This window comes from Anabrus simplex, chromosome 1 (assembly GCF_040414725.1).
Source record: "Anabrus simplex isolate iqAnaSimp1 chromosome 1, ASM4041472v1, whole genome shotgun sequence".
Taxonomy (NCBI): Eukaryota; Metazoa; Arthropoda; class Insecta; order Orthoptera; family Tettigoniidae; genus Anabrus; species Anabrus simplex.
The window spans coordinates 1,726,610,368-1,726,633,593 of NC_090265.1; the positions used below are offsets into that span (position 1 = coordinate 1,726,610,368).

A 23,226-nucleotide genomic window follows, 5' to 3' on the forward strand; every position below is an offset into this window, starting at 1 on the left:
CCGTCTCTGCCGGGAATCAAACCCGGGATTCCTGTGACCAAAGGCCAGCACCCTAATCATTTAGCCATGGAGCCGGACGTGACTAAGGTGAAATGTTGTAACCTCAGATTTTGAGGCACTTGGCTGGAGCTGCCAGTTTCTGAAGTACTCATCCATCTTCCCAAGATCTGCATTTAATATATCCTCAATAGTTTGAACTGTATGATTTATATTGTCTGCATAGATGAATTTGCAAGATAGAGTTTTGAATTGATCATGAGTATACAAATTGAACAGCAGAGGGGGTAGAATGGATCCCTGTGGAAGACCACTATTGATTGTATGGAACCTGCTCCTAACATATTCAGTTAGAACTTGGAATAGCCTGTTATTTAACATATTGCCAATCGGTGTTTGAGGAAAATTCCTCTTCTCCAGACTGTGTCATAGGCTGCTGAGAGATCTGGGAAAGCAGAAGCACTCTTGAGCTTCTTCTCTAAACCAACTTCTAGGTAGGAAGACAGGGCAAGGGCTTGATTGCTACAGTCTCGTTTTTGGATTCAATGACTCAGTTGCAGGAGCAATTCTATTCATTAAGAGCCTCTCAAGTAGTTTGTAGGTGACACACTAAGTAAGGAAATTGGTCTGTAGCTTTGAGGTATCTTTGGATCCTTACCTGGTTTTAATATTGCCATAATTTTGGCCTTCTTGAAAGATGGAGGCAGACATCCTGTGTTCAAAATGGAGCTGAAGAAGGTTGTAAGCCATCGCTTCGTTGCTGGCCACACTGGTTACCGAACTCTGGATAAGCACCATCGAATCCTGCTGCTTTGCCAGTCTGGAGACGATCTAAACCCTTTTGTATCTCTTCTAAAGTGAATGGCTGTGTGTACACTGGATGTTGTTTGACTTCCTGTTTTAACTGACTGAATGCCGATCGTATCTTTCTGCTGAACTTCTTGTGTCCTACGGTCTTAGATGTAGAAACGAGGTGGTTAGCTGTGGATTCTATATTGATACATAAATTCTTTCTCTATGGTATAGATGTTGGGTCCAAGTTTTGTATGAGGGACCATGCTTTCCTACTTGAGTGAGTTCAAGGTTTCAACAGTCTAGGGCCATTTCTCTTTTCTAGCATTGTCTACGGATTTCAGAAGTTCAATTGCTTTTTCATGAGTACCGTCTTGTTCAAATTCACAGCTTAGGTGAGTTATTTCTTCAATCCAACAGGGGCCATAGTCTTTTCGAAAACCTCTAGGGATGTTTCTTTTGGCAACATATTTGATTAAGCCAACAAACCGGTCATAGTTCTCAGGGGTTTATCTATCAATGATAGCACTGTTGTAATTATATTGTTGCAAAGAACTTTTAAACTAAAATTTGTCTCCAGAAAAGTTGTGATGACACTCATCAAAATTAAATAACTGCCAAATAAGACCCCATTTTGGCAGCACCAACCTCTAGGTCAGTCGTTATAACTTCAGAACTGTCAGTCTGACTTTGAAAAACAAAGTGTCATTTGGAAGGCTCTGTAATAACCTGCAAAACTGGTTTAAAACACTTTCAGTTCGTGGAGGCATTAAGGACGAACATTTCCTTGAAAAAAATTGTGAAATTTTCATATCACCTAACCATATAACAAATCAAGTTAAAACATCCGAATACTCCACCATTGAGAAGATGACTACATTCTGAGAAAAATTAGACTAAAAATAGCTTTACAGGGCCAAAATCAAGTGTGCAATGATCAGAAGAACGCCAGCACAAGAAGAACGTTCTACAACTAAATAAATTATTTCTTCGACAGTTTTTACTGTACGAAAAGCTATGTTTCTACTGTGTTCCTTCCTATGAGCTATTGCTCAGCACTGCAGTTTTCACTGGAAGGCCTGTTGCGTAGTATGTTCATGTACTTTCCTTTACAGTCTTTCCTACTTTCTTACAAAATTGTACAAAACTAATTTTAATCCTCCTAGTCAATCTATATATATAAAATAGGAGTTTTGTCTGTACATTGCTCGGAATTTAAAAAGAATGGTATTTCTTTATCGGTCATGTCCACAGTAACAAGGAAATGCACCTTTTACTTTTTCACGAGAAAATGGCTGAATATAATTTAATGAAAATCAGTATGTAAAGTCGGGGGATGGGCCACTACAATCTAGGCTATGAGTTATTTTATTCACTCTGAGTGAAATGGTAGTTTAGGGGAAGGCCTAAAGTTTAATTCTCAAAGATTTATATTATTAATGGTCCTTTCAATAAATACTACATAACTAAAGCTATATAGAATTAAATTTCCGATCATTTATGTCTTATACATTTTTACCGTACTGGCTATGATAACAGAGATATTCATGAATTTGTATTTTTGATGTTAAGTCCATATCATCGTTGAGCTACGAGAAAATAGGTTAACAGACTTTAATGGAAATTGGTATATAGAGTCGGGGAGTAAGAAACTACAGTCTAAGCTATAAACAGTTTTATTCACCCTGGATGAAATTGTAGTTTAGGGGAAGGCACCTGAAATTTAATTTTTAAAATACCTATGTTATTGGTACTATCGAGAAGTACTACATAACAAATATTATAGACAATACAATTTCTGATCATTTATGTTTTATTCAGTTTTACCGTACCGACAGTGTTAAGAATGGTATTTCAGAGTCGGAAGAAAACTAAATATGAAGGCCTACAATATCGAAAGTTTATGACATTGATCAACAATAACTTTACATGGACCACTGTTTGTTCTGATGTTCTTTGTCTCTTGTGCTCCCATTCAACTCCGATAGATGGGATTACTGCTGCGTACCGAGTATAGCAGCCTAACTGAATATTGGCAGGAAAATAGCTGGGGAGTTAGGAAACTTTCCTTTTTAGCAAGCCATTCGTCTGGTTCATACATTTTCTGATATTGCTGGTATGTAACACACTGGTTCATCATAGTATTCCAGCTATTCGATCCCTATCCTGACGCACTGGTTTGAATGAGCTGTGCACACACTTCAGGCAGAGACTTAGTAGTAGTACTAGTACAATTTAGGCCTATTCCAAATTATAGTACCAAAGTTCACTAAAGAACTAAAAATTCAACCCTGAAGAGGGCCGTTTCTTATCTCCCTCTTCACTTTTATTAAATTCTACATTCATTACATTTTCCACCGCCAGTGTAGTGAATTGAGATTTTCCGACTCATTGAGTACTCCTAGGAAACAGATTAGTAAAAAGCCATAGTTTCTGCCCTGGACTCTCCACTATTCGACACCCTCCTCCCCCCTCTGAAGAAAGACGAAGAGTGTTCATGGATCACGGTTGTCTACGGCTTGGTCATTCCAGCTCTGGAACGTTGCACTGTTAGAGCGGCAGCGTAGTACTATTTGTTAAAAGTAAGAAAATGTGTGGTTTTCAATTTGATTGAGTGTTTTGTATGAAAGCATTGCTTTTAATCGTGTCATACCTACTGACGTCATTGTAATGACCTATGTTCTTTTCAGTTGGGGAACCACTAAGACAGTCTTTCTGAGGATGTAAAAAGGCAGGTGGAGAGTGATTGTCTGCCATTATAATGAAAACTCCCTAACCTGATGGTGACAGATGGTAGGCAAGCAGGCCTACCATTACAATGTAAATTCCATAACACAGTCTTCATATGAGAAAAGACGTTTTGGTGACTTCCGCGTCGTGTTTCTAGGATAATGTTAAGAGCTATGCAATTTAATACAATCTTGCTCACAACGTGTACACTACCTCATCTAGAATTCTGTATACAATGTAGAATCCCATAGTGAAGCATGGATACAATAGATAGTACTATATATTTTAGGTCTAATTAGGACAAAATTTTACTACTTAATTGAATGTAAAATATATAGTATTGATGAGGAGGATTAAAATTAGTTTTGTATAGTTTTGTAAGAAATTCAACTGTCAGTACGGATTTAACATGAGGATATTAGTTTGTAAAGCCTTTCATGATGAAGATGATGATGATGATGATGATGATGATGATGATGATGATGATGATGATGATGCTTGTTGTTTAAAGGGGCCTAACATCAAAGGTCATCGGCCCAAGCCTTTCATATGTCATCTATAGTGTGAAGGTGGCTGTCTCTCGGTACCCTTTTCATATGCTTAGAGCATGAAAATCCATGGGAGAAGCATCAGGAAATATCACTTAACTGTAGTACAATAGATAATATCTATTTCTTTCTTTTTTCTTGCTTCATTCATGAATGCAAGAGTCAAACCAGAAGTGCGTCTTAAGCCTGTGTCTTCGTGTGCAATGACTATTGTTTGTTTCGCCCGTAGAGAACCGTGATCTCAATGTGATACAGTGGTGTCAGAACTTCATCTTGATAATACAGTCAATTTAAACAGGATTTTTTTTTTAGCAACATGAAAAATGGTCAGTTTCCCATGACAGTTATTTGCAATGACCATAAATCCATTTGGGGTCTTTCCTTCCCTTCTCTCTATTACTTTTGATGACATTTTTACCCTTTGCACCATTATAAATTGTGCTGCTTCTTTTGTTGTCAGTTTGGTAAAGGTAAACTTCATCTAATCAGGCAATACATGTCCATTTTATCCTGTCAGGTGAATTTTATAAACTTTTGTGCTTTTTGGGCAATATTCTGAAATATGAGGGGGCAATATTTTATGAACATGAACTCAGCCTTGTGACATTTTTCCATCCTCAAATCCTGGCCTGTATGCACATGGACATTTCTTAGCAATATACCTAATTAAATTTCAGTTCCTCTTTGTGTGTGGGCTGGTATAGCAGGTACAAGGAACTAATAAAATTTGTGTAAGACTCCCATAGGATCTGTTACTTGATGCTTCATTTACAATGCTCACATTGGCTTCATTAATTCTGGCAAACTGTTGCCAACTGCACAACTCTGGAACCATGGTTGTGGATGGTGTAGCCATTGCTTTCTTCACTCATATGTGCACATCGTGAATAGTGACAAAAGAACCAGTGTCTAACAAGTCAGATGTGCTTAACAGGGAGCCTCTTGAATGGCATGTGGCCCTGTTAAGCAGGGATCCTGTTTCCCATCAGGCTATTGGCCACACTGTTCATTATTTTTTATTATGCGGAAGTGATGTCATATTGCATGAAATATCAGCCAGTGACAGTAGTAGTAGCCAAAGAAGGTATGGAAGATGATCCATCGTATTAGGCTATAAATGTAAATATACTTCTTGGGGTGGGCTGGTGGGTCCCTGGCATTCACAATAAATACTTATCTCCTTTAAAATTAATATGATATAACATATCCATTATTTACCTTTTGCTCTAATGTTTCTTCTAGTTCTACCACCGCTTTAGCGTTCCTTATCACATCTTGAGATACGACTAGCAGCATTTGCGTGCATTTTTTACTTTTGAAAATATTTCCATGCAAGCCTTCCTTTTTATTCAACACCAAGCTAATTACTTTCTTTGACACTACAAAACTTTCCTTCTTGCACATTTCAGTAATGGGATAGCTGTATTTTGCATCTGAAAGTGTTGTGAAATAGTCTACCCAGAACAGTTTAGTTTTTTTAGTCATTTTGAAAACAACTTCTACTCCTATGATGGTCTAAACAAAAACTGGTTCGTTTGCCTCCAAAAACCCTGACGTCAGCACTCACTGAGCAGTGCACATTTTTTTATTACAAGTGATCGGAACCACCATTCTGACATGTACTATCATGGAACGTCTTCTGTTTGGAGCAAGAGCAACGATTCCACGCTTCTCCATCAATTTCACATAAATATGCCTCAAAGCTGGAGATCATCCAATAATTTGTGTTATTAAATAGCATCTTTTAACTGTCTACAGTATGTGATGCAATGACAGCATATACTGTGGATCTGTATGTCATGGCCATCCATGACAGTCTGCACAGTTGCTACATAACATCACGCCACTCATTTAAACTAAAAGATATATTTATGAATGTTTGATTTCTCCAAAGAAGAATTTAGTGTTTTATTTAGTGAGACATTTGTGTTGAAGGAGGCTCTGATGTCATAGATTGTTCTGTCTGAAATAAAGGTCTCGTGTAGCATCTGAGATGAGTTGTAAAACTACTCTTTTTGCCTCAAATCTTACGTGTATGTACGACATTTTTTTTTACTGCAGGAACTAGTAATACAGTAAGTTAATAATAAGAATATATTGCAGCCGAATGGCCATTATGGTATACAAAGTGTTATAATTTACAATATTCCAGTAATGATTTTGTTGTCATTGTACATTTGTTTAAATGGTATAGTTCACATTGCATATTGGACATTACACACATACACTGTGGAGATGAGTTGTGAAAATCTTGGCGCGCACATAGTTGATTGTCAAAACCATGTACCGCTAGTCTGTTCAAGGTGCTTCTTAGGTTGTTGCTTGGTCCTGTCCAACTTTGATCCAACATGGCATCTGTTGAGTAGAAATCTGGATCAGTCTCTGCCTGGTTAAGAGTAATTCCTGTTCCTGCTGTGTGGATGGGAGTGGCAGTCTGATTTTCAATTCTTCTATCAGAAATGTTTCTTTGGCTAGCTTGTATGCAAGTCTTGATTGCAACATCTTGTAGATTCCTAGAATCCTTTTAAGGAATGTAGCCTTAATGTTTTCTATGGTTTTTAAGTCAGTTACTGTTAGATTTCCCCAAATGAGTTTTAGCCCATAGGTTAGTACTGGAAGCACCTTGGTGCAGAACAGAGTCATGGCTGTAGATATAGACAATCTAGTGGGTTCACTGATATATATATATATATATACTTCTTATTGCTGCCATAGACCTCTTATTTATAATGTTTCTAAATGAGGTGGGTGAAGGTTGAAGTGTTGTTCCGAGGTATTCGAACAATTTTGCGGTTTCTATGTCTTCCCCGCCACATTGTATTCTGTCATTGTGTGAGATTCTTCCTCCCTTTCGGAAAACCATCTGCACCGCCTTGCTAGTGTTGATTACTAGGCAGTTGTTTGTGGTGTAGCCTTCAAGTTTAACCATTACTTCTTGGAGTTCATCTCTCTTACTTGAACCTATAACTGTGTCATCTGCATACATATATATTGCAACCAAAGTGTTGTGTGTGATGTTTGATATCAGCAATGGTTATATTAAATAGCAAGGGGCTGAGTGGATCATCTTGCAGCACTCCATTTGTTCGCATTTTGGAGACCGAAGATGTCTTGCCATCTTGAACTGTGACTATGTTGTGTGCCAGGATGTTGTTTATTGTTATGGTCAGTGGATTACGTGATCCTATTATGCTTTCCTGGTTATACCAAGGAGTATTTCTCTGTTTAGAAGGTCGAAAGCTTCCCTAAAGTCAACAAAGTCAACATAAAAGCATGAAGCTGAACTGCTGTTCGGGTATTGATCTTGCCGTTTCTAAAACCAGTCTGTTCTCTAGAATCTTGGTATATATCTTGAAGGTGTTGTTCTCAAGAGCAATGCCTCTGTAGGCTCAGGGTCCTCTCTGTTTCCCTTGCCTTTGTAGAGCATCCTTATATCAGCCTGTCACCATATATCCAGTATTTCTCCTGTTGCCATGCATGTTTTGCATAGGGTGGACCATATGTGTATCAATAGGTCACATGAGTCTTTCAAATTTTGTTGAATATACCATCTGATCTGGGTGGTTTTTTGTTTTTATGAGGCTTGAATTGCCATTTTGATTTCCTCCTGATCTATGAGAAATGTCACATTATTTATACTCTTTCAGAACAGGAGAGCCATCTCAAAATTTTGCTTGTTCAGGGTCTCAGAGAAGAGTTTTTCCCAGGATGTTATTGGAAGCTCAGGGGTGTCACTCATGGATCTTTCCTTGAGTGTTATAAAAGGATCTTTTAAGGCTTCTCCTGCTTAATTAGTGCCTGGACGGCTAAACACTGGGTTTTCTTTAATTGAATAAGTTTTTGTATGTTTTCCTCTTCTCTGCATACTCTGTAAATATGGAGTTCTCAGTCATTTGCTGTGCTGCGTGGAGGAGTTGCAAAGTTTCTTGTCTCAGTTTGTAACATTTGTTATCAAACCACGGTTTGGCTGTTCTTGGCGTCGACCAGATTAGTGCTTCCTTGAGGTTGCTTAGAACAACGTCTAGTGCCGAATCCAGTAGACCTTCTTTAATTATTGTTGGGATTCCATCTAAGTCGCTAATTTTCCTCTCTAGTATTTGTGGGTAAATATTTCTTGTGATGTTCTGCTGTAGGCTCTTCTTGTATATGAGGTTTTGTCCGCCTATCTTGATTTGAATGGCAATGGGTATGTGCTTCCTCAGGATGGCAAGTGGGTTTCTCTACATTACCACAAGGCCTCTGAATGTGGGGCCATCACCTTTGATGAAAACTAGATCTATAGTACTTCTGCCGTTAGGTGCTACGTAGATTGCTTCATCCGCCTGATTTATTAATGTGTAGCCTTCATCCTGTTGTATATGGAGAATGAGTTCTGTCCTGTAGTCCTGTTTATGTATTCGACAGTTGAAGTTGTATACCAAAATGGCCATTCAGCTGCAATATATTCTTATTATACATTAAGTTAATGGGGTTTGTAAACGCTAAAATTTTATACATAAGTATGACCTACATTAATGTTTTTTCCTTTTTTTGTCCTTTTTAGTGACGATTCTCTCTCTTCATTTGGTGTGGCAGGTGAAGTAGGGTACCCTTCTGACGAAGATCTTAGATGTATTCAGTGTTGTAAAAAATTCACTAGCTCCTCCCTTCTCATGCAACATCGGTCAGCTGCACGGAAGTTATATTGTTGCAAAATATGTAAGGAAAATTTCTGTACATTCATCGTTCTTTCACAACACATGTTATCTCACCTGGGGAAGAATTTTGTTCCATGCAGTCATTGCGATATGCAATTTTGTACAAAAAAGGAATTTGTTCAGCATATGATTAGACATGGTGAAGATGAATTCTTTGAATGTTCCAACTGTAACAAAGCTTTTCGATCGCGAAGAACTTTAATTAACCACCTAGTAACTCATACAAACGAAAAGCGATTTAAATGTCAATATTGTGACATGAGATTTGCGCAATATACTACTTTGTTAAACCACGAGCGGACTCATACAGGAGAAAGACCATATGTATGCTCTGAATGTAACAAATCATATGCTCAAAAGTTCAGTCTGCATCAGCATCTGACATCGCATAATATTGGAAAGGGATTTCAATGTCCTGAATGCGACAAGGCGTTCACAATGAAACCTTCGTTGAGAAAACATATGCTAAAGCATAGTGGAATAAAGTCGCATGTTTGTCCTGAATGCGATAAATCTTTCTTTCATCGTCATATTTTGGTTCGACATATGCGAATACATACCGGATAGTCGCTTTCTTACGAGTTTGGAAAGCGATTCTGTTGGAAAAACGGTCTTGTGAGACATGGATTTACCCACTTTCTGGAGACATTCAACAATGAAATGGCATATGGCTTTTAGGACCGGGAGTGTCTGAAGACGCTCTCAGCAGTTATTTAAATCATAAAAAGCATGTTGATAGTTTTCATAAACCACCTTTTTACAATATGGATTTACCTCGTATTGAAAGGTTACTTCCTCCTTATTTTATTCCCTTCTCCAATTTGATGTTTACAACTGCTTGTTTTATAAAATTAATTTTTGACATGCTTGTGCAAATTGCAGCATATAACTTAATCCCGGCAGAAATAGTCGGATTTTTGAAGGGTGGACAAAAGTCTATTTGATTATGTTATATTTTGGTCATGTGTGTGTGAAATCCTGAGTACTCATTTTACAAAACAAATTGTTTTGTATAAATATTTCTGTCCACATCCAGGAACATATTACATACTTATCTCAAAATGTATCCAACAGAGTTCACCTGGGTTATTTTACTTGTATAAATGTTTCTTCTTGTTTTTATGAAAAATCCATTTAAATCAGTTCTGTTGACATGATCACACCATGTTCTTGATTCATAGGCCATCAGGGCTGGTGTTATTACCTTTTACTGATGGCGTGGACTACGTCAATTTATAAACAGTGTTTAGTAGCATGTATTTTTTCTGTTTTGTGGTAGTGTGTCGGCCTCCAGGTCCCAAGATAGTGGGCTCAAACCCGGCAGAAATAGTCGGATTTTTGAAGGGTGGACAAAAGTCTATTTGACACTCCATGTTGTATGTATCTCTGGTGACACATTCGGTCTTTACCCAACAAAATTAATTACAGTCTCGGTCATAGATGCCAAGAGTGTTCTGGTTTGCTCTGTCTGCCATCTAGTAGGCGTAGAGTAAAATGGAACTTTGAAATTGATGAGCTTACTGGCAGATGGCATCAAATTGAAATGTCTGCACACAGTAGCTAAGGCCATATGATTATTATTATTATAATGGTATAATAATAGCATTGTTAAAAATGTCTGTTTTATATATTTATTTATTTTATGCTTTTGTATGTCAAAATCAAATCAAAATCTCTTAATTTCCAAATGAGGTGTCTACCTCGGTGGCAAATGGTACACTAAAATACATTATTGCCAAGCACTTGATTTTAAATTAACAAGAGAAGAAAATTTTCCTATAATACAATATTATACAATTTACGCTAACAATTTTTTCTATTTAACACACAGCTCATCCTTAATAAATTTATATTGTTTATAAAATTCTACTTATAATATCTCCAGTACTACTTACAAAAAATAGTCAACTGATATACAGTATGTGGAATTACTTCAAATGATACTATACAACTGGTATAAGATTAAACTTTAGATTGCCGGGCTGAGTGGCTCAGACAGTTAAGGCGCTGGCCTTCTAACCCCAACTTGGCAGGTTCGATCCTGGCTCAGTCCGGTGGTATTTGAAGGTGCTCAAATATGACAGCCCCGTGTCGGTAGATTTACTGGCACGTAAAAGAACTGCGGGACTAAATTCCGGCACCTCGGCGTCTCCGAAGACCTTAAAAGTAGTTAGTGGGACGTAAAACAAATAACATTAATTATTATTAAACTTTACATTGCTTTTATTTACTTTTTTTTACCCATTCTGGAACCTAAGTAGCATAACGACCTGCTGTATCTTAACCAGAGCCACTTTTCAGAGTTCCTGAAGGGCCTTCACAGCTACCGTAGTGGTCCCAGGGCCCTCGAAGTCCCCACTGTACTTCACAAAGTTAGGGCTCACGGCCCTCTTACCCTTAACCACAACATACAGTACATAGTCACATAATCTGGAGAAATAACATTAACAGTCTCTATCTTTCAAACTTTGATTGGAATGAATATGGACTGTGTTCATTAAGGAACCAATGACTGAAAAAGGCTTTGGAGCACTTTGATAATTATTAAATGTTAAGTATTAATTTGTAATTATGTGAACTGGTGCTCAATTACCAGCATCAAAATGTTCAAAATACAGTATATTCTATTTATTTATTTATTTGTTTATTTATTTTATGCCTTTGTATGTGGCAAAGTTAGGGCTCACAGCCCTCTTGCACTTAACCACAACATATATTACATAGTCACATAACATGGAAAAATAACATTAACAGTCTCTAGGAACTACTAGTCTTAATATATACACACTTAGCAATAGTGTGCCGCACACTAACATACAGGTTCGAAGACGCTTGGAGTACCCTTAACTTTGTTGTTGGGCAATATTTTTCTTGCTACTAGGTCCTTTTTTCTATGCTATTGCACCGTGTCTTCATTTTTCTCTATAAAATAAGTGCAAGTGAGCATTTTCTCTCAATGTTAATGTATCCATGAGAAAAAAGGACTACAGAGAAATTGAATTCTATCATATACTGCTGATATGAGCACATATGTTAACATGCCAACACCAAGACCCACAGGGCAGAAAATAAAGGAAGTATATTTATTCATTTTCTAGAGCATTTGTCTTTGTTTCTCTTATCCGTTTTTACAGGAAATGTGTTGCAGAGACCAATAATATGAATGCTCCTATCCACCAAATGCAACATTTCCTGGCATGTATTCCTCAATGAATCATCAAAATTGATCCCTTTTGCCACCCCTGAATGTTTGTAAAATAGTCACTGGTACACCCTGCACATGCATTCTTAATATTTGTTGTGGTTTTTCACGGCAGAATAATTCTAAGCTCAATGTGTTTGTGTAATAAAGCAATTTATTTTCATCTTATTCATATATACAGAGATCCACCTAAACATTTTTATTTTTGGTATCATTTTTAACATCGCACTAACATATAAAATATTTTCAGCAATGGAGGTATGGGAAAGGGCTAAGATTGGTAAGGTGGTGGCCGTGGCCTTAGTTAAGGTACAGCCCCATCATTTATCTGGTGAGATAATGGGAAACCATGGAAAACTATCTTCACAGATGCCAAAGGTACAATTAGCACCCACTATCTCCTGAATGCATGATCACAGCTGCGAGACTCTTAACAATATAACCAACTTGCTCTGCATTCTGAATGTAATGCATTCCTATGTCCAATTGCTGAATATGAACACTTGTAATGGCCCTCCTTTGTTTTGCAGTAGTCAAGCTTACTCATCACATTGATATGTTTCAAACTACTGATGACACCTTTCACAAGTCCATATTTGACATCCATGTTTGTCATGGTCATGTAAGGATAGTCTGTGGCGAGTTTCTTCAAAAAAGGCAAGCGACCTGTCTCTACCAAACTCATCTCAAGCTACTTCATTTGCAGTTATTTTCCTAATTAATTCAAGATCACATTGCACTTCACTGAGCTGCGACCTCTGGGAAGAACCATCGTATGTGGATTGAGAGTAAACTTGTTGCTTACTTCTGCTTAGTTTCTCTCGCAATTTTATCCAATTTAGGTTGTTACTATTTACTATTGTCCAGTTGACATTGTAGCTCGGTTCATCATGAATCGTTTGTCACCAATGTGAACATTCTATCACTTCACATTGTCGCATTTCACTTCCTTTTTTTGTAACATACCATTTGATGCATCAATTTCACCACCCATTTGTCGATAGATGATGCCACATGCTCGGACTCATGCTCATTTGGATAAATTGATATTCAACTCTGGATCATCATGTATTACATTGGAATATGTCGTTTCATCTATAAGTTATAGGTGTGGCTAAATTCCCTTTTGCATTTGTCAGCTGACTTTCTGAGATGTCACCCTAGTAGTTGTCTGAAATTATAGATGTATTCCCTCCAAAAAATATTGTCATATTTCTGTTTGGAAATATCAGTTGATCATTAACATGTATTTCAATAAATGGAACTCATATTGAACATGATTATTTTACATCTACCATATACGTTTGATAGACATCCACATAGAATTTGGAGTCAACAACTGTAGGATTCAGTGCATCAAAAAGGAGAAACTGACACAGGGCCTATGAAATGATGATGAATGAAATAAACAATTCTCTACCATATAATGAGATGCCTCTTTGATAAAAGATCCCTCTACATTTCTCAGTCATGGCCATCCCTCACTATATTACATCACATGGTTGCTAGGTAACATCACATGTACTGTAAATGGATAAATGAACAATTGCTCTACCTAATCAATACACATGTTGTATTACTAATTTAGTGATGTAAATTTTCAGATACCCCATGATGATATCTGTGTGAAAATAGGGTAGGGTGTGTCAAGGCAAAAGGTTGTTAAATGTGAATGTGTCCTGTGTATGGAGAGAGTTCATTTAAAGATTGTAGTTTGAATCAACTTTGAATTGTTTCAGTATTTCATTATTACTTTTGCTTCAGAATCATTACCTACATATTTATTCCAAAAATACATTATTATTATTATTATTATTACTACACAGGGGTGGCTGTTGGTTGGGGTGGGGGTGTGGTAGGTGAATTGGCACTCCATCCATTATGTTTCAAGTTAGTTTTCTTATCACGTATGTTGGTTTTAATAGAAACATATTTCTGTGTATGGTGCCTGACACTTGCTGTTCTAGCAATTTACATTAAATAAAAGAGGTTTGAAACCTTCCCTGAAGCTATCCGCAGGAGCTATCATGTTTAAGAAAATTCTGCCCTTACCTTGAGTTGTAGGGCTTTCCTCGCGTAGGCTGCGCCCCTGCCTCCCTTCAGACACGCCGCACTCACAGTCACTGGAGCAGTTCAGACAATACGTTCCTAAAGCGCCCTGCTGTTATAGTACTTTAAGGGCGAACTCTTTACTGATAGGCTGGATTCCTATACGGACCCCTGGTTTTAATTGGCTAGAGAAAACATTTTAAAGTTTTGATAGATTAATTAAAATTGAGGAGGAACCAGCTGAAGTGTGGACATCTTTGGAACATTAAAAATGAACAATCCTCAGAACCAGGTTTATAAACATCAAAATAACCATTTTTCTATGAAATAATTAGAGTTTAGCCAGCAAGAGGTAGCATATAAATTGATGGTAGAGAGATCTAATAGTTGAAGACCAAAGTTTCTTGTAGTTCACAAGTTCAAGTTTGTTCACATAGATGGAGTAAAAGGAGGCGTGCAGTTTAACTAGCCGGGGAAGGTGTACCTCTGGTACAATAAAAATATTCATACTCAAACCTCTACCCTACCAGTCCTTGAAATGTGGCACCGGCATAAGACAATCCCAGGGTCACTCAATGGGTACTACCCTCAGAGATATCTTCGAAACACTATAACTAACCTTAAATTATTAAGCAGGAAGGATAAGAGAGAAGATAAATTAAGTTTTTAAAAATCTGAATGAGAACCTTTCTGGTAAGAACATTGATTTATTAAAATAAAAGACTAAACTGTGGCAAAGTAAAATTCCTACACAATTAAAAAAAATCGGACTGTACATTAATTTTTCTTCCGTGTCAATTATGGCCATGAAAAACCAACAATCTTGTCCATGAATTCAAAGTTCATCCAAATGAATCGTACTTAATTGAGTTCTTATTACATTTCATTATTTTTTTACCAACATCACTTTAACCAACTAATTCCTTTTACTGAATTCATCTCGGTTTTTATTATGCTTGGTTGACAACATATTAAAAAAAATTAGAATAATGTGGTTGACCATCAATACATCCATTACTTCAGTCAGAGTGACCTTCAAGATGAAAAATTCAAAATACATCCATCTATACATGAACTCATTACTCGTATCCACTTTCCATACTTTCAAAATTATTCACTTATTAAGTTATAAACATCTTGTTATTATTATTAAATCATTTAAATTGTTACAATAATTTCGATCATGGAATCGTGAAGCTGTCTGAAATTATTAAATTCTGACATTTGTTAAATCATTCATGAAATACACAATTTATTCAATTTAAAATCATTAAATCATTAATGATCATTAAGTCTGAAGTCATTACATCACTAAATATCATTAAGTCTGAAGTCATTACATCACTAAATATCATCAAATCTGAAATCATTAAAATTATTCAGTCCTCCAATTTGTTAAATCATTAAGTTATTAAGTCCTCAAATTTGTTAAATCATTAATTTATTAAGACCTCGAATTTGTTAAATCATTCTTTTATATCGGCTTCCTCCTCTCATCTATATACAGTTAACACGGAGCGTGACCGAATCGATAATTACCCCAGACGCGAATAAATTTAACTTACTGTTCTGATTCATCAATGAAAGAAGAAAATATTTCACGTACGCATAATCAGCTGTTTCATAAATACATAAATAAACACAAACTCGGTAGCAAAGGGACCTAAACTAAATTGAAATTCCACCAAAACTTATTCTACACTGAATCTATGACAATAGGACAGAACCATATTGCCGCAGACACATCAACCGCAATGAAAAGAATTCACCACAGCAAAATCAAGGTTGCAACTGCAAACCAGAATTTGCATTGCCAAATGCACAGTAAAATACACATCACATATGCAACAAACACAAAATCAGTCATATGCATAATTACCAGGAAAATCATGCTCATTGACCTGGCCGGGCGTCGAACTCCGACCACCTGGATCGCAACATTACAGTGATCTATAATTTCCTATCTTACAGTGGACTGTATCGAAATATATTTAATATCTTAACTTCAATGTGCTGTTTCTAAATCACTCAATCAGAATTATACATTAAATGACATATATTCTTTCATTTTATGACCCTACTCAACGCAGTTTGAATCTCCTTTAACATACACGCCTAGCAGTAACGAACGTCTTATCTCTGAGCACAACTCATTCACTGTTTATTTCACTGACACGGCAATCCTTCCGTCACCACAAAATGAATATATCTCCGTTCTAAATATCTCCGCGTGTTTCTCTTAAATCATCTTTCGTATAACTGAACCTTCTTGGGCGACAACAACAATTATTTATATGCATTCAACGCTTTCAATACACATTATTTATTCCATACTTCTCATGTCTAATTTCGCACTTCTCATAGGATTCATAACATATTAAGAAACACTTTACTTCACTTTGTCGGCATTATATTCAAATATTACGCTCCACAATACCACCGGTTCGTCTCCTGCTACTAGCGTTCGTATCTTAAAGGTCTTAATTCGAGGCTAATCTCAACTAAATCTCAAGTGAATTTCATGACAGAATACCTATTCCCTCACAGCACATCTTCATCTACTGGTTAACAGACTCTAAAATTTCACTGTAATATGCATGGCTGATCAATGGTTCGTATCTTCGCGATATCAATAAATTATCATGCAGCATGCCACAACTATCCTAGCCTATCCCCATGACTATAAAACACATAACGATTGCCATCTATGCTACTTAAAATATTTACACACACGGATATCATATTAGAAGATCACACATTATAGAAAATCATATTTCAACACACGTTTCTTATTACTATAGAAGCTCATATTCAAACACACGTTTCTTATTACTGTATAAGATCATATTCCAACACACGTTTCTTATCATTATACACAAATCACTCCCCCAAGGTATCAGTATTGAAAGTGTTCCCTATATCTAGCTAACCCTTGCTGCAATAAAAATATTAAAAAATGAACTTTCATGCAAGAAAATTATTAATAGTTTAAAATGCAGCAGATAGTGCATAAGAGAAATATAATGAATCAGGAGGTACTTATCGAGTTCGGCGACGTTCCCCGTTCCGCCCCACACCATATTTGATCTCAGGTAGGCCCCATGATATGGTTTATTCCATCATAATGGTAGCATTAACATGTGCACAAATGCCTTCATCGATATCGTGTTATTCATTCTTGTTGGCTTTAACATTTCACACGGCTTCACTCACATTATTACACTAAAAATACACAGAAAATATATACACGAGTTACATATATTATACATCACACTCTTATCACAATTTAATAATACTCCGTCTCTGCAAATCTTCGCGATTCCCGACACGTGGCACTGCAAAGCGTCCCGCGACTTGATATCGTTTCGGTCTTTACTGCTCAACGAGAAGTTGATAACGTGAGACTTTATATCCCCAAATGTCTTGATTATTTACACTCCCCAGTATCCAAGTAAAATGAAATCCATCGGATCCAGTTATACTTCACCAATTGTTAAAATTATTAGGCTGAGAAATGCTAAAAATTCTGTTCTACAGCGAACACCATACACCTCCGTCCGAATCGTCCCGAACCACAAAGCAGAGTGCTTCTCCCGGACAGCGCGTGGCTTCCTCCTGTAGGCTTGCCTCATGGCATAGAGCTCAGGGAATCCCCTCATCTGTTGTGTAATATCCTGTCATATATAGCTACATTTGTAAATTGCGATAATTTATTAGTAAATATCGCCTTAATTTTCCATCTATGTAAGAGCCTGAATTTTCGTCTACATTATCTCCCGGCGAATTTTCGCCAATATTGGAGGGCTTTCATATCGGCGTCAATATTTCTTTTCCCACACAGCCTCGAGCGTGCTGTGCTCTGATTCGCTACTCAGAAGTCCTACCAACTTAAAATCTGAGTAGCTCTGTCACACTCCTTTCTCTCTCTGGAGTGGAGTATTCCATTGCTTCCATATTGTGCAATCAAATGACCCTGACACGTGGACAATCTGGCTACAAGCTCAAACAAGCAGAATTGCAGCACATATCCGGCCTCTCATGTAACTTCACTCCATTTTTCGCGTAATATTCTATCATTTTCAATATTCTATGCCAATGATATGAGCCGTTTGGGTTCAATAATAATTATTATTACTATTCGTATCGTAATGTACAGTTGAGCACACAGGTTTGCAATCCGCTCCTAAAAGGCATAAGCAACCCCTCACAGAATAGCCGTTCACCCATTTGTAATTAATTATAATATACATTTATGCACGAATTTCCTGTTGAAATAATGCTGAACTTGTAGCGAATTTAAAAAACAAACTTGAGTGTCGGGACAAGGAAAATCAGGTACCGGTACTTAGGTCAGAATTCGAAGCTAGAAGCGACTCTCTCGAACAATATAGTAGGAGAAATAACCTTAGAATCTTTGGAGTTCAGGAGAGCTTACAAGAAAATACTGACGAACTTGCCGCAAACGTCTTCAGAGATATAGGCGTGAATATGAATATCAATGATATTGATAGAAATCACCATATTGGGCCTAAATCAGTAAAACTCGGCCTATCATTGTCAAGTTTACTTCCTATCGTTCACGACAAGAAGTATTCCGTAAAAAAAGGAGACTAAAAGGCACTCATGTTACCATCCGCGAAGATTTCACGTCCGCTAGACTCTCCATACTGAAGGCCGCCATTCGTCGTTTCCAGGTACGCAACTGTTGGACTGCAGCCGGTGATATCATCATTAAGAAACCCGATGGGGGCAAAGTGCGCATTAACCGGCTGTGTGACTTACCGGAGGATAGAGATAGCTACTAAACGGACAATTCACTTGACTGTTCTGATCTCTGTTTACTATATTTCTTTTTATTTTAATGCCATCTTAGTGTAATTTAATTAGATTATCTCACTGTAGTTAGATTATTTCATTCACATATTGTAATTATTAATTTTTCATAAGGTGGCTACGAGAACTAATGGGTCACTCTCCTCTGACAGTACCGGGCATTCCTTCCCAGCCACAATCCCTTTCAAGACCTCACTCACCCCTCCACTCTCCACAAACAGAACACGACCTTATGACAACTGTCCACTGACCCCTCCTAGAATTACCCATCTTCCTTCTCTCTCCTTCTACTCCTAGCTAAAGTTTCCTCTTTCCCAAAAGGTCTCCATATAGCTAATCTAAATGTAAATTCATTGTCTGCCCATTTCCACGAACTTAAAGGACTTGTCCCGGACGTATTTGATGTTTGCCTTCTCACTGAAACCTGGCTTCATGATTTGATCCCTTCGAAGACTTTCAACATACCTGGCTACTGTTTACTTCGGAACGACAGAGCAGGAAAGAGGGGAGGAGGTGTGGCAGCTATAGCTTGATAATTGCATGTTCAGGTAGCGAATACAATAGACGACCCGAGTTCCAACTCTCGGAAATAATTGTAGCCCATCAGAAATGTGCTCTCTGTTTGGTGTACAAGCCACCTGCGATTGCACACTTGGAGGACGTAGAGAACGCATGGTTACGCTAACTCTCGCAATATGAACATGTAATTGTCATGGGCGACTTTAACACAGACACCGGAAACAACAATGCCGGATGTCGGCAGCTTATAAACATGACTACGTCTTGCGATATGAGCATTTTGCAAACACTCACCACACCCCCACGTCGCACACGACAATCGACTTAATGATTGTCGAGAATACAGACAAAGTACTAAAACACGGACAGACATATCTTACTCCGTAAAGGCCCGAGAGACAAAACCAAGGACTATTACATTCAGAGATCTCTCTAAAATTGACTACAGTACAGTATGTTCACTGAAGACGCACTAGATGATCCATATACAGACAGTTGACAGTTGACGACATTGACTTTAAACATATATAACGACACGCCACGGCGAAAACAGTACGGGTAACACGAGCCCCAGCACCGTGCCTAACCTGGAGCTAAAAGAGTTAATGGCAAAACGAGATGCCGCACACAGAAAGTTTAAGCGACAACCGAGACAAAACAATTTGGACGCATTTAAACGACTACGAAATAGAACATCGGAGGCAGTACGCAACGCTAGAATTAGACATGCACATACACTGTTAAAACAAAACACTAGACCTGCTATGGCTTGGAAAGAACTAAGACACATGGGAATACGTAAACAAAGAGACGATCATCCTATTGACATATCCCTGGACTCCCTCACTACATATTTTACCACTCCCGGACATACCATTGACAGAGAAAGTAAACATAGAACGCTATACAGCAATTATAACTCCCCTGCACCGGACAAATAAAAATTCTACTTTTCACATGTGACACCCTCGCAAGTTAAACAAGCCATATTTAGAACGAAATCGAAGTCCAAAGAGATAGATAACATAGGAATAGAACTTACTAAGACAATAACTGTCATAATTTTACCTACTATAACACATCTTTAACCATTCACTAATGAGTGGCGCGTATCCCTCCTTATGGAAAGCTGCCGTTGTCGCCCTGCTCGCTAAAAAATCACCGCCTGAAGACGTAACCGACTATAGACCTGTGAGCATATTATCGGTCCTTTCAAAAGCCCTAGAATTCTTTGTACAGCAACAAGTCTCCAACTACTTGCAAACACACGATGTCCTTGACGAACACCAGTCTTGTTTTCGACGTAACCACAGAACTAGCACTGCACTACTTAAGGTTACAGACGACATTCGCAATGCGATAGACAAAGACAAGTTATCATCCTAACTCTTCATTTTTGACTTCTCTAAAGCTTTTCACTCAGTTGACATAAGCATACTACATTCCAAACTATTTAAACTCCATTTCTCAACAAATAATCTTCATTGGATGAATTCATACATCCACGGTTGTCTGCAGTGTGTAAGAAATAACAGTAATGAATATTCATCTTGGCGATCCGTAGAGGTTGCTGTTCCACAGGGGTCTGTCCTAGGACCACTTCTATTTTCTTTATATATGAACGATATGAAGTCATCGGTAAACAGCTGCAGACACCACAAGTACGCTGACGATATACAATTATACTTGCACTGTGAACCGGAAAGACTAGCCGATGATATTAAAAATTTCAATAGAGACTGTCAAGAAATCTGTAACTGGACTGACATGCATGGACTTAGATTAAGTAACGTAAAATCTCAAGCTGTAATAATTTCACACCCTCGGCTTTGTTCAAAAACCATAAGCAACTTCGCTTTACCAAAACTCTACCTACAAAATTCACCCATTGATTACAGTGAATCCCTCAAAGATCTTGGTGTTATGATAGATGAACACCTTTCTTGGAAGTATCAGGTTACCAGCATCTCCAGGAAAGTATTTGCGACACTTAACTCACTTAAAAGATTCCGCAACATATTTTCTCGAGTATTAAAAGAACGCCTCATTTGCATTACCTCATTTCGACTACTGTGGCGCCGTGTACAACGACCTGACTGCTACTCTTAACGACAAACTACAACGCCGCAAAACGCCTGTGTTCGTTATATATGTGATCTACGTTACTTGACCATGTTACATCTGCCTATGATGAACTCGGTTGGCTAAAACTCAAACAGCGCCGTAATCTTCACGCTTTATACCTTCTTCATCGAATACTTTCCTCATGCTTACTTCCCTACTTGTACGGTCAGTTTCACCACCTCTCATCCAATCGCAGTTTCGGAACACGTTCAAAATCTGATATACTCCTATCAATTCCACCTCACCGCACCACACGATACACAAACTCATTTGTTAATTTTTCTGGGCACGACAATGGAATACACTACCCGTCTCTGTCAGAGGAGCCTCACCTGCTGATTTTAGGCAACTTTGTCACCGCTACCTACTATGTAACATGTAGATGAAGTCCTACATTGTTATTCGTATATTATGGAAATATTGTAGACTTAGCCTTCCTCAAACTATAGACTTTATACAATCTTACTGTTATTACCAAAGTTAACAGATATTAGCTAATCATGTCATAATTGTGTAAATAATCATCATCATCATCATTCTCCTATTTTTATTTTATCATGTTGTATTGTTTGGTAGTTGCAAGTTGTTTCAATATTGTAAGTGTATTTATTTTAATTTCTGCACATTTAGATACTGTATTTTCGTGTTAGATGGAAGAGAGGGCCTAATGGCCGTAATCTTGCCAGACAAAATAAATCCATTGTATTGTATTGTATTGCATAATAATTATTTTTAATTCCCACTCTGAAACCATTTCATTCAGAAAATGTTTTGAAGATACTAAAGTAAAAGAGTTGACTACATATTGAACTTTCTTCGGGCTACGGTTCTATCCCCACAAAGAAACTGCCGGTATCAAAAAGTACACTTGGACATATAGGTTCAATTGAACTTTGTGATCCAGAAGAGCATTAGCCGCACATCCGGAGATATAACCATCCTATAGTTAACAGTAATTAGAATACTATTATTAATGATAAAAATTCTTATTATGAAAACAACAACAAAGACGATAATTTAACTGAAAGGTTTATTTTATTTTTCGTTAGACGGTCAACAGGATCGAAACGTGTAGTTGACTCTTTTAATCAATAGAATACGTGCTAAGAGCCTGGATTAAATTCCAAACCTCTCCGCACTGCCATTATAGAGTGAGGGCACGACTGTTGGTGATTCGTTTTGACAGTTGTATGTAGCTTTCTGAAGAGTACGCAGTTCCATAGACGCCAAGGTGCAACTCCGAACTACAACTGAACTCAATATAGTTTCTAAGGAAATACTGCAATACCTGTTTTGATTCTATTTGAATGCCTTACAAAACCTCGAAAGTGTAACGTTTATTCATAAGATATATTAATAGTCCTTTTATAATTTCTGGTTACTTTATAATAGTCATTTCGACTGTCAAAGACAGGGTAATGAAGTAGTGTTTGGTAAATTTCCAAGTTCTTTGAAATCATGTAAGAAATTTTTAAGAAATTTCATAACGTTTAACAATCTCTCTTACTCTTGTCAATTCTTCAAATTGGCATATTCTCTTCAAAATAAGTGAATATCATATGGCTTACGTCTTCCTGTTCCCCTCCCCTGTCCATGTCCCCCAGAGTACTGTTCCACGATCCATACCTGGACTTCGTGCTTCGTTAGGCCTATTTAGATACGAACAACTAGTCAAGAATCTTGAGTAGAAACTCGCTATCGAATGTTAATGAACAGTCATTACATTTTCCTTATG

At 37.5% G+C, this 23,226-nt stretch overlaps 1 protein-coding gene across 2 annotated transcripts in view; it reads left to right on the forward strand.

The window, feature by feature from the left end:
- LOC136882382 (zinc finger protein 501) overlaps positions 1 to 23,226 on the forward strand; it is a 182,654-nt gene that overhangs the window by 42,326 nt on the left and 117,102 nt on the right. The window contains exon 5 of one of the 2 annotated variants that reach the window (XM_067155012.2): positions 8,611 to 10,145. The exons of the other annotated variant lie outside the window; for it this stretch is intronic. Coding sequence (XP_067011113.2) covers positions 8,611 to 9,331 — 721 coding nt within the window. The 3' untranslated portion in view covers positions 9,332 to 10,145. Of the gene's footprint in view, positions 1 to 8,610; positions 10,146 to 23,226 lie in introns of those variants that run through there. 2 annotated transcript variants of the gene reach the window in all.